At 45.6% G+C, this 15,511-nt stretch overlaps 1 protein-coding gene across 1 annotated transcript; it reads right to left on the bottom strand.

Annotated features, from left to right (window-relative positions):
* Positions 1-2,973: 2,973 nt before the first annotated feature.
* On the bottom strand, positions 2,974-6,247 carry LOC123085346 (transcription factor bHLH30). Its single transcript, XM_044506972.1, has 2 exons — positions 5,178-6,247; positions 2,974-3,771 (listed from the first exon to the last, which is right to left on the bottom strand). The coding sequence occupies exons 1-2, from the start codon at positions 5,871-5,873 to the stop codon at positions 3,247-3,249; spliced, it is 1,221 nt and encodes a 406-aa protein (XP_044362907.1). The 5' UTR covers positions 5,874-6,247; the 3' UTR covers positions 2,974-3,246.
* Between the last annotated feature and the right edge of the window lie 9,264 nt (positions 6,248-15,511).

Below are 15,511 nucleotides of genomic sequence, written 5' to 3'. Positions count from 1 at the left end.
CCATATCTACGTACATGTATACATGTTCAACGATGGGAACCCAGCTCTCATGCAAGCAGGAAGACATGGATCTTTTTCCAGCGTGCACCACCATCACTGTTGTAGACGGCCACAAGGCACTCTTCTTACATTATATAATTGGAGCAGAAGGGGGGCCCTCAAGTCTCTTTACCTAGAGCTCTACAATATTGCTTCCAAGAAAAACAGGACGGTGCAACATGAGATATCCGGTGAAAACTGGATCAGAGCCGTGGCTAGGCTCTAGTCCTTGCAGTAGCTGGGGGAGTATGTCACCCTTTGGGAGTAGACCAGTCAGGGTTCACCTTAATCAAACCAATTGGATCCATATCTTCGAACAAGACTATCAATGGTTCACACTCTTCGGCATCCGTCTGCGCGGTTCAGTTCCATGACTCTCACCCAGGTTCGAATCATCCAAAATCTGGTTTGCGCACGCTGAGCCAATAAAATGCAAGTTCTTTGCCTCACTTGTCCTGCATGGCAAAATTCTCACCACAGACAAGCTTCCGCTCTAGGGCTAGTTGCACGACCCGACGTGCCAACTGTGCCTCCACCTGCCAGAATCTGCGACTCACTTGTGCAAGATTGCCTCTTCTGTGTCGCCGTCTGGAACCTGGACAAATGAGGATCTTTCTACGTCTATCTTTTTTCCTAGTCTGGCAGTGCTTCAAACTAATTGGCAAGTTGATCGAAAGAAAGTTGAAAGAGGTGTGTAAACATCGAAGTGGCGGGCTCATCTACACCATTTGGAACATTTGGAAAGAGAAGAACATATGAGTATTCACGGGCCGTTGCATGACTCACTATGAGGTGGCAATGCTGGAGGACATCAAGTAATGCGAGATGACATTTTTGGGTGTCATGGCCACTATGGGCATTGGCTAAGTTGCATCTGTAATTTTTAGTTCCTTTGGGTTTTGCCACGTTTCCCCCGAAAACGTGTGCCACCTTGTACATTATGTTCACCCTTTTGTTTCTATATGAAAAGGCAGTGCTCCTTCTGATTCCTAAAAAATGCCGCTACAACAAATTCACACCCGCGCGCCCACACATACGACCCCCCCCCCCCCCCCCCCCCACACACACAGAGTAAATCACAGTGAGTAGATCTACAAAGTGCAATGTATAATGGCAGTTTGCAAAGCAGTATCCCCCCCCCCCCCCCCCAGTTCTGAAATAATTGAAGTTCAAGGATCGTCTTAAGTCAAACTTTTTTACGTTTGGCTAAATCTATAGATATTTTTTTGCAAAATTTACACTATTGAATGCATATAATATGAAAATATATACCATAATGAATCTAACGAAGCAAATTTGGTGTTATAGATGTAGATATAGTTCTATGTAAAGTCGGTCAAACTTAATGAAGTCTGACCTAGGGCAAACTTGGAACTTCAACTATTCTCAAAAGGAGAGAGTACGAAATAAAAATGCAAAAAAAAAGTGTTCACGTACCCCTCTAGTATGGTTGAGCGCACAATACACCCATAATAAAATGTAAAACAGACAAATTGTTCCGTCACTCTCAAAACCACTAGAATCCTCCTAAGACAATTCCAAAGTGGGTTGACCAACTCAAAGCAGATCTATGTGTCTACCCTATCACCTCCATCTCATCTAAAAATCTGAGGAACATCAATAAATACGATTAGATTTTGGAGAGAGAAAGAGAATCCCAAATCTTGAAATGGAAATGTTCCAAATAGAAGCGAAAATTAATTTGAGACAATTCGGTGACACGGAGTTGGGAAAGTATATAAAAACATACATTTTCTAAAAATAAAAAAATTGAAGAAATTAAAATAGTTAGTCTGAATTTGATTTTGTTAAATGATTTTCTTTTGTAATTTCAGATCGGGATTTTTTAGTCTTTTCCTTGGTAAGATCGAGATTTAAAAATAATACTTTATGTTCTATAGCATTTGAAAAATGATGCAGTTATTCCACACACAAAAACTGATGCCGTTGGATGCCACATAGAAGCCAATCCATCATAAACCACCTTTGTAGGACTCGTCTAAAACCATTTTAGGTGATGAATACTACTGATTTGAAATGGGTGTGGCTAGGTTTCGGTCTACTTAGATTTAGCAAAGTCTCGGTCAAGTGACATAACATGCAAGAGATACAAAAACTATTTTTTTTGCATGGATCTTAATGTAGGATCTCAGGGCTGAGACTTAGCAAGACTGGTTTGAAACGGTCTGAAGGGATTTACATTCCTTGATGATCCAGCAAGAAAATGATACTCCCTCTTGTTAATGAAAAGGTGGCGTTTTGGACATTAACACTGTCCTCAAAATGTAATTGTGACTAGTTTTAACTGCAATGTATGCACAACACCAACAAATAATAAGAACATACTCTCTTGATAAATCTATGCATATGATTTCAAGTTTCAATCTAAGTATTCACAACAATACTGGTGGTCAGAGTATTAAATATTTGACATGAGACACTGTCCAAAACATGACTTTTTGTGAACTGGATGCATATGGTGCATGTATAGACATTGATCGTATACTATGTGCAAACAGGACATTCATAGTTTCTCTTCTGGAACATGCATTAATGTGTAGTACACGAGCATGACAATTAAATTATATAACCGTGCAATATTGTCTCGAACAGACGAGCTAAGACATAATGAGCCCATACTTTCATACTTACATGTCAAATCAGTTACTCCCTTCAATCCATATTACTTGTCGCTCAAACGAATATATTTAGCACTGAAATACGTCTAGTATTTGAGCGATAAGTAATACAGATCGGAGGGAGTAATAAACATGCAATCTAGCGGTATCTGCAGGTTGAAAACGTGGGAAACCTGAGAAGTTGAATGTATATGGGTTTTAAAATGTTAAACTCCAGCAAGGAGAGAAAAGAGAAGCCTTGTACTGACCGCTGAGATCGATCCCATGGAGAGATATCGATACACACACACCACACAAACAAAAGAAACACTAGTATATAAATCAATGGGGAGAAACCTAGACGAGAAGAGGTGAAAAACAGTAACACTCTGGAGAAGATATTATGACCCAAAACTAGTAGCTAAGCTAGCTAGTTGAACGGTATTACTGTCATCAACTATGGGATACTGTGGTGCATGTACGTTGTGTTTAACTGTTGTTTCCTTCCGTTTCGTTTCGTTTCGTTCCGTTTTGCACATCAGCTGATAGATAGATCATCACGTACGTACGTACGTGGATGTTAATTAGCCTAGATGGACCTGTTCTCTAGGATCGCCGAGAGGCTGGTGGTGCGCTGCCGCTTGAGCCCGCCGCTGGCGGAGCCCCCGGAGTCCTCGGCGCCGGACGAGGACGACGTGCGCTCCATGACCGCTCTGAGCGCCTCCTGGATGGACGCGACGGCGTGCTGCGGCGACATGGGCGCCTGCATCCCGCCGTCCTCGTCCTGCTGGTCCCCGTCGCACGCGATGCTGTCGTCCTCGGTGACGACGAGCACGTTCTTGACGCGGCCGCCGAGGGTGGTGATCTCGGCCTTGAGCGCGCGCAGGCGGAGCGCCTTGAGCGCGCGGATGAGGTCCGGCAGGAGGTCGGGGCGGTCGTCGCAGCAGAGCGAGGCGCGCACGAGCAGGCGGCCGTCCTCGTCGCTGGAGGCGTCGACGGTGAGCTCGTCGGCCTCGGTGGGGAGCGGGCAGGCCTCCTCCCTGATCTCCGACGTCTGCCGCTTGAGCTCCTTGACGTGCTGGATCACCTCCGCCAGCAGCGACGCCTTGTCCGTCTGCGCACCAAACATTCATGCATGCATGGAGTAAATCACAAGGAAAGTGGACGCACGCACGCACGCGCGCGCGGCGGCGGGCGAGCTGCCAGTAGTAGTTGATTAGTAGTTAAAAAATCAGCTCGCTAACATGCATGATGGGAGGAGGATGATGCATGCAAGGGGTAGGCTGGGGGGAATGATGGATGGGGCGTACGCATGCAGGCGAAAAGGAGGTCCGGCTTCGTGCCGTGCCGTGGAATGCATGCCTCCGAGCCGACGAGCGTGGGACTCACTCGACGTCTCCCCCTCCACTCTCCTCCTACCAGGAGCGAGGGGAGCACAAGCAAAACAGCGCGCGCGTAATCAATACACAAAAAATGGCTAGTGCATGGCTCGCCTGCCCTGCCCTGCCCTGCCTGCTGGTGGTGGTGCTCGCATGCACGCCTCCACAAGCGATCTGTGTTTCTTCCTTTTGGGGTTTAGTGGGGCACCAAACCATCGATCACCACCACTCTGCGCCCGCATTCTTTATGCTTCTTCCGTTATCACGCCCGTGGTCAAATCCCTCTTAGCTAGACGGTGCAGTGCTCCTGGGGCTCATACGTGCAGCACTAGCCGGTGGATGATGTGTATTATCCATGGATTACGGGCTAGCAGTAGTATATGTCATTGTAAGCTGTCTAATCTAGCATCCAGAAACCAAAAAGCTTTTGAACCTAATAACACTACTAGAACAGTCAACAGATCAGTAACAATGCACTGCATTGCTGCCTTTTGACCGTAAAGACTTTGGGGTGCAAATCTAAAACCGACTCGCTCCATGCTACTACTACTCCGGTAGAGATGAAAGAGTACTATAGCACGACTAGCTATTAGCTTAAGGTTAACTAGCATGGATAACTCAGTTGCATGGGATAACTCGCATGGTTTGGAAGAGCTAGGTAGCTAAAGGCATGTAGAAGGATCTGGGGCTTAGGATTCTTGGGAGTAGGGCGCGCGGTAACCAGCAGGATCTCGAGACAGTCAGCTTTTCTCATCTTTGCTGCCGGCGCTCTGTGAGTGTGTGTACCTGACACGAGCTCGCGCGCTTGTCTCTCCTCGGAGAGGCCATCGCCCAGCAGTAACTCTCGAGTCGCAAGCTTTTTGTTTCCTTCCTGGTCTCTCTTTTCCGCGTCAACTAGGCGGCTCACCTCCCTCCCCTTGTCTCCTAGTAGCTCACTCCTACCATAGAATATGCTGAAATGGAATGGGGAGCCAACAATGGAGTGTTGGAGTTCGCGCGCATGCACACACATGTTTTGGGTTGGCTATATGCAGTGCACTGTGCAGAAAGAATTGCAGACATGCATGCTAGAGTTGAAGATACGCATTGCATGCATGAATTTATATGTCAGGGTGCACTATTATGCAGCCAGAGCCAGTACCTTGGTTGTGTTGGGGAGGAGGCTGCGGAGGCGGGCGAGGTGCGAGTTGATGCGCTCCCGGCGGCGACGCTCGGCCTCGCTGTGGCTCTTGGACGCGGCCAGCGCCTTGGCGTCCATGATCTCCTGTGCGGTCATCCGGCCGAAGTCGCCGAACGGCGACGCCCCGAAGGGCGGCGGCATCATCATCCCGTGGACGGGGGAGCCGTGGTGCCCCATGTAGAGCCCGGCGCCGAAGCCGAGCGGCTCGGACGAGGACGACGCACCGCCCGAGTGGTCGTAGGCGAACTGGAGCGCGCGCCGGGCGTAGAAGTCGGCCAAGAAGGGCGGCGGCGGCGGAGGCTGCTGAGGCAGCGGCGGGAGCAACGGGAAGAAGGGGCCCTGGCCGCCGATGCCTATGTTGTGGTGGTGGTGGATCGCGCCGTGGAGTGGCTCCTGCGGCGACAGCGACGGGGCCAGCGGCGGCCAGCACATGATCGGGGGCGGGCCCATGGTCGCACTCACGCTGCCCACGCTACTGCTCGCTTCAAACACCATGCCCCCTCCACCTTCTTGGCAGCCACCCAATTCTTGATCCACCAGCCCACTCGTGGCGCCGCCGCAAGCCCTGGCGTGGTGCTCGAGCTCCTCCTCCTCTTCGTCCAATAGCACCCCCACCTCTTCGCGGCGGTGGCGGCGGCGATCTCCGTGAGCACCCATCGGCCGATCGATCGATCCGGAGGAGCTCGCAGCACGATCGAAGCCGTTTGTGCGGGATCGATCTAGTTCTTCTAAGTTCTAGTTGTGGTTCTAGTCTAGCTACGGTGGTGTGGTGTGAGTTTGCGTGGGCGATCGAGTGAGATGGATGCTTCTGCTGGTGTGTCTAGGGCTAGCTTTTGTATAGGGTGTGGCATGTGGCAGCATGATTCGCCTTTCGGCCTTTTTGTCTTTCCCTTATGATCTTGCCCGAGCTCGCAAGAATTATGGCCACCTCCTCCTCCCCCTGATTCCTCTCTCCCTCTCTCTCTCACACACAGAGAGGGAGGAGAGAGAGGAAGAGAAAAGGCTTTCCCCGGCCGGCTGGCCGTGGTCTCTAGACCTGACCTGACCTGACCTGGTAGTGTAACTTGGCTGCTACGCCTTTCGATGGCCTTGTGGGGGCAAAGGCTAGTAGGGTAACATAATAACTAGGCCGGAGTAATGGAGACAGGAGGAGAAAGGGGGCCGTGGGGTGTGGAAACGGGGCTGATCGACACCAGGCAAAAAGAGAGCAGGGAAAGAGGAGAGCAAAAGATTGCATGGAAGGAGAGCGGGACGACATAGGGGAGTAGTAGTAGTATACCTTTGTACGTAGTAGTATGTGCCATGCGCGCGTATGTGTATGGGTCGGTCAAGGCCCATGTTCTGCAGCACCCCCTTCACTTTACCAATCCACGCCTCCTCCCCCCGCCCGCCTCCCCGAGAGACACAATCATTGTGTGTGTGTCTTGGAATACACTCCTCCCTCTCTCTCTGCTGCCGCAGCGATTAGCACTTGTATACACACACTAGAGCTAGTGTAATCAATCTTGTTACTACTGTACGACTAGTCTAGACCGGGGCCGCGTGGGCGCAGGATTGAAGCGAACAGAGAATCCACGCGCCAACAGCGGCAGGCTAATGCACCACTCATCTCGTCTCCGCAGCTAGCAACTATGGTTATCGAGTTCAAATCTTAGCCCATGATTAAAGAGAGGAGGCCATGGCTAGCATAGCCAGGAGGACTGGACTGGACCGGAGGATGGGATGAGGAGACGGAATGAGATCCCCGGGCCGGCCGGCGCCATGATGCGCGCCAGGCCCCTGCGTCGACGACACGATGATGCCGCCCGCTGGGCTGGCTGCTGCTGCTGGGGGTTAGTAATTCTCGGCGCGGAACGAGGCAACCCGACAAGCGGTGCGGCTTCCTACCCCCTGATGCCGCATTCCTCCCCTCCCCTTCCCGTCCGTCCACGCAGGCGCAGGCGCAGGCCGGTGGCGGCAGCACGTCGGCATGCACAGTGCGGCAGTGGGGGGAGCGGCCGGAGGAAGGCATCAGAGATCGATCGCGGCCAGAAGCCACCCATCTGCGCTGCGCCAGCTCGTGGCTGGCCTCGGGCGACGTGCGTCATGCAACGTGATCGATCGGCCGGTCGACTAGGCGCGCGCGGGGGCTCTCCAGTAGAGTAGGATCAGTGGAATGAATCGATCGAGGAACTAGTGCCGGTCCAGGCAAGAACGGCCGACGTGAGCTCATCATGCCATGGCTCCGCCGCATTAATTCATTCCTCGTTTGAGCCCCGGCCTCTCGCTTCTGTCTATGCGCGCTTCCCGCTTTGCTAGCCATAGCCAGTACTGGCGCTGCATTGCCCAGCCTGCGTGTATTTATGTTTCGATCACGTGTCTGTCGTCACGAAGAAGATCCACCCAGCCATGGACGGACCACTGTACGACGTATAGCTAGTTTCGCCTCCTCCCTGTTTTCCTTTGCGCGCGGAAAACGGGAGGTGTCAATAGCCAAGTAGTAGAAGTTTCACTCATGATGCATGCTAGCTAGCTCCGACTTGGCTTAATTATCTATTGCAACTTGATGATTATTAGTAGGCGAAAAAGTTGACAAATGGTCAATATATAATCGGCTCCACCAATGACACAAAATTGCGGGACGGTGATCTTATCCCTAGTCTGTGGTTCTTAATCAGTAGTATATTGGGCCATTTTTCAGCAGAAATGCATTTATATAGAAAAGTAATTTGTTATGATATGTAAATCAACTTAAACTTACGTCTGTGAACTGTGTTACCGAATCTTTGTTGGCTTCTCATTTTAATCCATTCTCGCATTGTTTAAAGCGGGAAATAGAGGTCAAACGCTCAATTATCGTGGAACAACTCAGCGGGTCATCATGATATAAAACCATAATGGCAAACAAAGAATCATTATACAGCACAACAATATAACGGTGGTTTCGCGGTCCAACGGGTGGACATGGGGAAGGGGTGATGATGTCATCTTTATTTAATTCCAGTTCAAAAGTTTTGAAATGCAATTTGATCTCAATTCTGTACTCGTATGTTTTCACAGTTGTATTCCTTGATGGGAGATTCGAAGTAAGCTCTCACTTTAGTTTATGTATTTCACGACGGCAGAGTTTTAAGCAAATGGAATACTATTCTTTTTACCAATATTCATGATTTGTCAAAGGTTTCTTTGTTCACCGTGGAGTTTAACATAAGAAAACAGGATGTGATATTTATTTTTGGGACCGGGTAAACATTCCCTCAAATAGTGACTATGTCTTTTTGTAACGGAAGACAATAGGTGAATTACGTATATGAATTTCATAAAATGAAAACCAAATAAGGTATGTGCAGTTACAACAAGCCACATGCTAACTACTTACATGAATGAGGCTACCCTATCTATAAGGCTTGGATATGAAGTTATTTTCACTATGTAAAAAAGTTTTAGCTCATCTTTAAAATCCTTCCTACATCTATAAAGATTAGGAACTCCATGATTGAAGATCTAGTCATTATGGAAATCCAAATGTTCCAAGACACTACGATGATATGGTCCATAAAAAAGGTAACGTCTAAAGCACTCGTTAGACGTCTCAAATGAGCACGAAGATCATCGGATAGCTGGACAAATGAGCACAAATAATACCGACAGTGCTTTGTAAATGGGCAACCAAGGAAGAGATGCTCTATATCCTCAATAACATGTTCATTGCACATGATACAATCATATGATGATAAGTAAAATATCTTTCTTTGCAGCATGGCCCTGGTATTCAGGCTATCCATGAGCGGTAGCAAGGAAAAAAACTTGGTGCTTGCGTTGCACACAAGTCTTCCATAACCAGGCAATAAGAGGAACAAATTACCCTTTGAGAAGTCGGTACACCTTGGATGTGCGATAGTTTGAGCTCTAGGGATAACCCAAAGATCATTATTACAAGACATGTTGATGTCCTACAACTACCGTTGGCAGAAAAGAAATTGCTGGTAAGCCTCCTGGGACAAGAGCAAGGGAAATACACCCCTTAGTTCTTCAAAGTACGAGATTTGGAACACCACTACAAAACCGTCGCTATTTTGCAACGTTTCACTTGTGTCACGTAAAACTATTTTCTGTCACCAAATATGGTCTGGTGACATTTTCCGGCCGTCACCCCCTCCCTCACTGAAGCGTCATCATATAAAATAATTCTTTTACGGTACCACTTCCACTGTCACGCAAGAACTTAGATGACGAACCCAAATTTGTCGACGAAGCTATCTTCTGCGACGACTAAAAAATGATACATGTGTTACTAACAACTGACCCGCCATGTTTGACTTGTCAATGTTTCTGACATAGGGGCCTAGAAGATGTTGACGTGGCAACATGCAGTTGGGCCCGGGCGAGGTTTTATCATTGGCGGTGGTCGTCAGTAACAATCAGATTTGACCGGTCAAAGATCCTGACATGTGGGCCCACTAGATGCTGACATGGCTGCTTACACGTGGGTCCAGAAGCTAGTGATGGCATGGATTTCTGTCACTATTACTATCGCAATTTGCTCAGTGTTGCAACTGGCAACCAAATTTAAATTTAAATTCAAATTTGAAAATTAGTAAAATTTCAAAAATAAGAATGAAATAACCTTCAATAACGCTGAAAACACACATGATTAACACAACTATAATAATGATCATCCAATTGAGGAAGTATCACACACGACATAAAAGGAAATAGACAGAGTACCACATATTACAAAATATAATAAGGGACCACCAAACTTTCCAGACGAAGAAGACCACCGTTAGGGTTGCAACATGTTATTGTTAGAGCCCCCAAAGTGGGCCGTGACATCCTGTTATCAGAGCCGTTGTATAATCACCTTAAGACAAAACCTAAAGTGACATCCAAATCTGATTGCCTCTTTTCCATAGAAGCAATTTTATCCTCTTGTTCCTTCTTAAGAGCTGTAATTTCTTCTTGTTGCTTTGTTTTGAGCTTTTTGATTTCCTATTACCGCACTACTATTCTTGTATTCGGCTCTTCTTGATACCTATCAGCTCCTGATCTCACAGCTAGCTCTTGAGTTGCAAGCCTCTCTTCAAGCTCTCTCATGCTTTCATGAGAGGTTGTCTTTTGCCTGGAGGCAGAAGACTCCCATGCTTGCAAGGAGCGTGCTATGCTTGGTAATGTCCTTGAGAACCTCTGCAACAATCTGCACATCTGTTTTTGGCTCATCATCTTCTATTGGAGTTGCGTCTTGCTTGTCCTTCATGTCCTTCTGCAGTATGATTGAAGCATTGTTAGTATGGTGTTAGAAACATAATATTTCGGGTGGCACATTACATGTGAAATCTAAAAATTGCAGAATGCTTACGAGTGTTGTTGCTGCAAGCGTACTCATCATCCCATCCTTCTTTCTGGCGTGGATTGCTTTAAAAAATTCAATAGCTATAGCTTTCTGGCTTTCCTCATTACACTAGTATATCAAACATGACATGATGAACATTACTGCCACATGCCATATACTTATGGAAAGAATCTAATTTGCATGTAGGAAGTTGGAGTGCTTACCTTACTATGATAAGTTGCAATGTAGCGTCTAGAGCGAATAGTTTGGTAGAGCTTCATAGCACTTCAATTTGCTTTATTCTTGGCACAGATCTCCTATGAATTGAAGCATAAATTTAGTTTCGTCGATATAGTATAGTAAAATTTGAATGGACAGATTAAGTATGAATTCCTGGTAGTGCTCGTCCTTCCACCGTTTTACTATATCTTTCCAATCTATATGTGTAATAGTGAATGGCTTCAACTATGATGCTTGCTCATCAGTAAGATTTTTAACCTTATTGTAATATCGCCTTAAGTCGGTGCCGGTGTGACCGCACGCTTTTCTGAATGATCCATTTGGTTACCGCTTCTACCAATGGAGCGTTGTTTGTAAAATCAAACATTAACTGCAGACATCATACACACATGCATGTTACAACATTTAGAGTGCGAAGATAAAATGATGTGGTATGGTACAATTGCAAAACAGATTCATTTTATGGCTGACCTGCACCGACTATAAAACTTCAGGAAGCATATGTGTGTTCCCCTTTGCATTATACTCGTTCCACTTGGTTTTTAATGGCAAATGATATCTGACTTGATAACCAACCTCTGAAGTAAGTTTTGCTGCTTGTAGAGGGCCAATAGGCATGTTTTCTCCCTCCATGAAGTCAACCTTCATCCTAGTTTCGATCCTTACTATCATTCTCTCTAAACCATGTGACAAAGTAGGTCCGCACTCACCTCGCCTCTTCTGCTTCGAACGGTTTGTCCTTGCTACTATATGTTGTTTTGAGCAAATGTTCATGGCCACGTTTTCTGACTCGGGATCAGTTGCTTCATGATTTTTATCTGAATTGTCAACAGGGGAGTTGCTATCTCAAGAGGTAAGATTATCTGCTGGCATGAGCTACAAATCTTCTGCCATGTCCTCATCATCATGACGTGCATGCGTATGTGAATCAGCTAGTGCACCATCTATGGTTGCTCTATATCTTGTACGTACTGGAGTTGGATGAATAGTACTGTCAGTTTGCTTCTCCTGGGTTGCCTAAAAGATGAGAGTGTACTGGATTGCTTGTATCTGCGTTGGTAATTCCCCGAAGAGGAGGTGGTGGTGCAACACAAAAATTGTAAGTATTTCCCTCGGTTATGAAACCAAGGTTATCAATCCAATAAGAGAACCAAGCAACACTATGTAAACAACTCAGCACACAAACAACAAAAAGTTACAACCCAACGCATAAGAGGGGTTGTCAATCCCTCCTTGGTATTGAGATAGATTAAATTGTATGAGATTTGATAAATAGATCTAGAAGAAAAACACACAAAAATAAGTAAAGAAAAAGTGCACCAAGGTATTTTTGGTATTTTGGATAAATAGATCTGGAAATAATATGATAGGAAATAGACCTAGGAGCCGTAGATTTCACTAGAGGCTTCTCTCAAGAAAATAGCATACGACGGGTAAACAAATTATTGTTGGGCAATTGACAGAAAAGCAAATAATTATGACGATAAGGCAATGATCATGTATATAGGCATCACGTCCAAGATTAGTAGACCGACTCTTGTCTGCATTTACTACTATTACAACACACATCGACCGCTATCTAGCATGCATCTAGTGTAATAAGTTCATGGAGAAACCGAGTAATGCAACAAGAACGATGACATGATGTAGACAAGATCTATTCATGTAGGAATAGACCCCATATTTTTATCCTTAATAGCAACGATACATAAGTGTCATGTCTCTTTCTGTCACTGAGATTGAGCACTGCAAGATCGAATCCGTCACAAAGCACCTCTTCTCATTGCAAGAAAAATCAATCTGATTGGCCAAACCAAACCAAAGTTTCGGAGAAGAAATACGAGGCTATAAAGATCATGCATAAAAGAGCTCAGGAAAGACTCAAATAATATTCATGGATAGATCTGATCATAAACTCACAATTCATCGGATCCCAACAATCACGTCGCAAAAAGTCAATACATCGAATAGATCTCCAAGAACATCGAGGAGAACTTTATATTGAAGATCAAAAAGAGAGAAGAAGCCATCTAGCTACTACCTACGGACCTGTAGGTCTGTGGAAAACTACTCACGCATCATCGGAGGGGCAAGGGTGATGATGAAGAACCCCTTCGTGATCGTTGCCCCTCCGGCAAAATGCCAAAAAAGGCCTCTAGATTGGATCTTATGGTTTTGGAACTTGTGGCGGCTGGAATTGTGTTTCGTCGACTCCTCTAGGTTTTGGGGATTTTAGAGTATTTATAGAGCTGAAGGTCGGTGGAGGAGCTTCCCATGGGCCCCACTACCCAGCAGGGCGTGCCTATGAATTTTTTACAGATGATTGATATACAAATTTCCTACAATGTCCTAATTTTTAAGAATTTTTGGAGTAACAGAACTATGGTCATTGTTCATATCATTTCAGACTGTTTTGTTTTTTACAACTTCTGTTTTCAATGCATAGTTTGCTTGTTTTAGTGCTTTCATAGCTTATATTAAGTGATATAAATTGTGGAAATGATAAGGTACAACAGGCATTGTGTGAGAACAATTATGAATCTTGTCTTTGACAGTACCAAAGTGAATGGTTTGATCTTTACCATACTAATCTATTTCACGAAGTTCCGTTAAGTTTTGTGTGATTGAGTTTTCAAGTTTTGGGTGTGATAACCCACAAGTATAGAGGATCGTTTGTAGCCTTTTTCGATAAATAAGAGTGTCGAACCCAACGAGGAGCGAAAGGCAGAACAAATATTCCCTCAAGTTCTATCGACCACCGATACAACTCTACACACACTTGACGTTTGCTTTATCGGAAACAGGCATGAAACTATTTTGTAGGTGCGATGCTAGAACTACTTTGCAAGAATAAAACTAGAAGTACTTTGCAAGATAATAAAAGGATTTGTGTCAACAAGAAAGTTATTTGTCCCTAGGCAATCGATAACAAGTACCGGTAATCATTCTTGCAATTCTATATGAGGGAGAGGCATGAGCTAACATACTTTCTCTACTTGGATCATATGCACTTATGATTGCAACTCTAGCAAGCATCCGCAACTACAAAAGATCATTAAGGTTGTGAAACCCAACCATAGCATTAAGTACCAAGTCCTCTTTATCCCATACGTCATAGCCCACCTACTCGGGTTTAAGCTTCTGCCACACTCGCAACCCACCACAAGTGAACCATGAACATATTGCAACACCCTACAGCGAGGGCCCCTCATGTTTGCGCGAGAATGGAGGGCACCATAGGAAAACACCATAAATAAAATATACAATCATACCAACCAAGATCACGGTTAACCCACAGGACAAAACAGATCTACTCAAACATCATAGGATAACCATACATCATTGGGAAATAATATATAGAGTTGAGCACCATGTTTAAGTAGAGATTACAGTGGGGAGAAGGGGTGTTACACCTCTGCATAGAGGGGGGGAGAGTTTGTGTTGACGGTAGCAAGATTGTTGATGTAGATCGCCATCCCGATCGTTGCCCCGGCGGCACTCCGACGCCACCGGAAGCGAGGGGGAGAGAGCCCCTCCTTCTTCTTCTTCTTCTTCCTTGGCCTCCCCCTAGATGGGAGGAGAGTTCCCCCTCTGGTCCATGGCCTCCATGGCGGCCGAGGGGCGGGATCCCCTCCGAGATTGGATCTCCCTCTCTCTTCTCTTTTGTTTCGCGTTTCCCAGATATGGCCCTTCACGGTTTCTTAAATTCCCAGAGATCCGTAACTACTGTTGCGCTGAAATGTTTACTCGAATTTTTTTCCATAAATTATCTTTCTTGCGCTAGAAGAAGGGCCCCAACCTACCTTCGAGGAGGGCACAAGACACCTGGGCGCGCCAGGGGGTGCCTGGCGCGCCCTGGTGGGTTGTGGGCTCTGTGGGCCCCCGTTTGTGTTGATTCCACCTCCTAAAAATCACATATATTCCAAAATAATTCTCTGTTAATTTTTATCGTGTTTGGACTTCGTTTGATATGGATTTTCTATGAAACAAAAACATGCAACAAACAGGAACTAGCACTGGGGACTGGATAAGTAAGTTAGTCCAAATAAATCATATAAAAAGTTGCCAAAAGTATGTAAAAGTTGAATAATATTGGCATCAAAAATCAAAATTATAGATACGACGGAGACGTATCAGCATCCCCAAGCTTAATTCCTGCTCGTCCTTGAGTAGGTAAATGATTAAAAAAGATAATTTTTGATGTGGAATGCTACCTAGCATAAACTTGATCATATATCTAACCATGGCATGGATATTAAGACATAAGTGATTCAAAGCAATAGTCTATAATTTGACATAAAGACATCAATACTCAGGCATCCTAACAAACAATCAAGTCTTTCAAAATATCAACGCTAAAGAAAGCTATCCCTACAAAATCATATAGTCTTGTCATGCTCCGTCTTCTTAACACAAAGTATTTATCATGCATAACCCCAATGACAAATCGAGCAATTGGTTCATACTTTTTAACGTGCTTCAGCTTTTTCATCCCTCACGCAATACATGAGCGCAGGACATGGATATAGCACTATAGGTGGAATAGAATATGATGATAGGGGTAACTATAGAGAATAAAAAAGTAAGAAAGTCTCACATCGACGCGGCTAACCAACGGGCTATGGAGATGCCCATCAATCGATATCAATGCGAGGAGTAGGGATTGCCATGCAACGAATGCACTAAGAGCTATAGTGAATGAAAGCTCATTATGAAAACTAAGTGGGTGTGCATCTAATCCTAT

Source organism: Triticum aestivum, chromosome 4A, assembly GCF_018294505.1.
Source record: "Triticum aestivum cultivar Chinese Spring chromosome 4A, IWGSC CS RefSeq v2.1, whole genome shotgun sequence".
Classification (NCBI taxonomy): domain Eukaryota; kingdom Viridiplantae; phylum Streptophyta; class Magnoliopsida; order Poales; family Poaceae; genus Triticum; species Triticum aestivum.
Note: the sequence above shows the minus strand (reverse complement) of the source record. Positions and strands in the feature narration are given on the sequence as shown.

Coding starts and splice junctions, on each gene's coding strand:
- LOC123085346 (XM_044506972.1), bottom strand. CDS start 5,873: ATGGGTGCTCACGGAGATCGCCGCCGCCACCGCCGCGAAGAGGTGGGG. Junction 3,772..5,177: donor TCCTCCCCAACACAACCAAG/GTACTGGCTCTG, acceptor TTTGGTGCGCAG/ACGGACAAGGCGTCGCTGCT.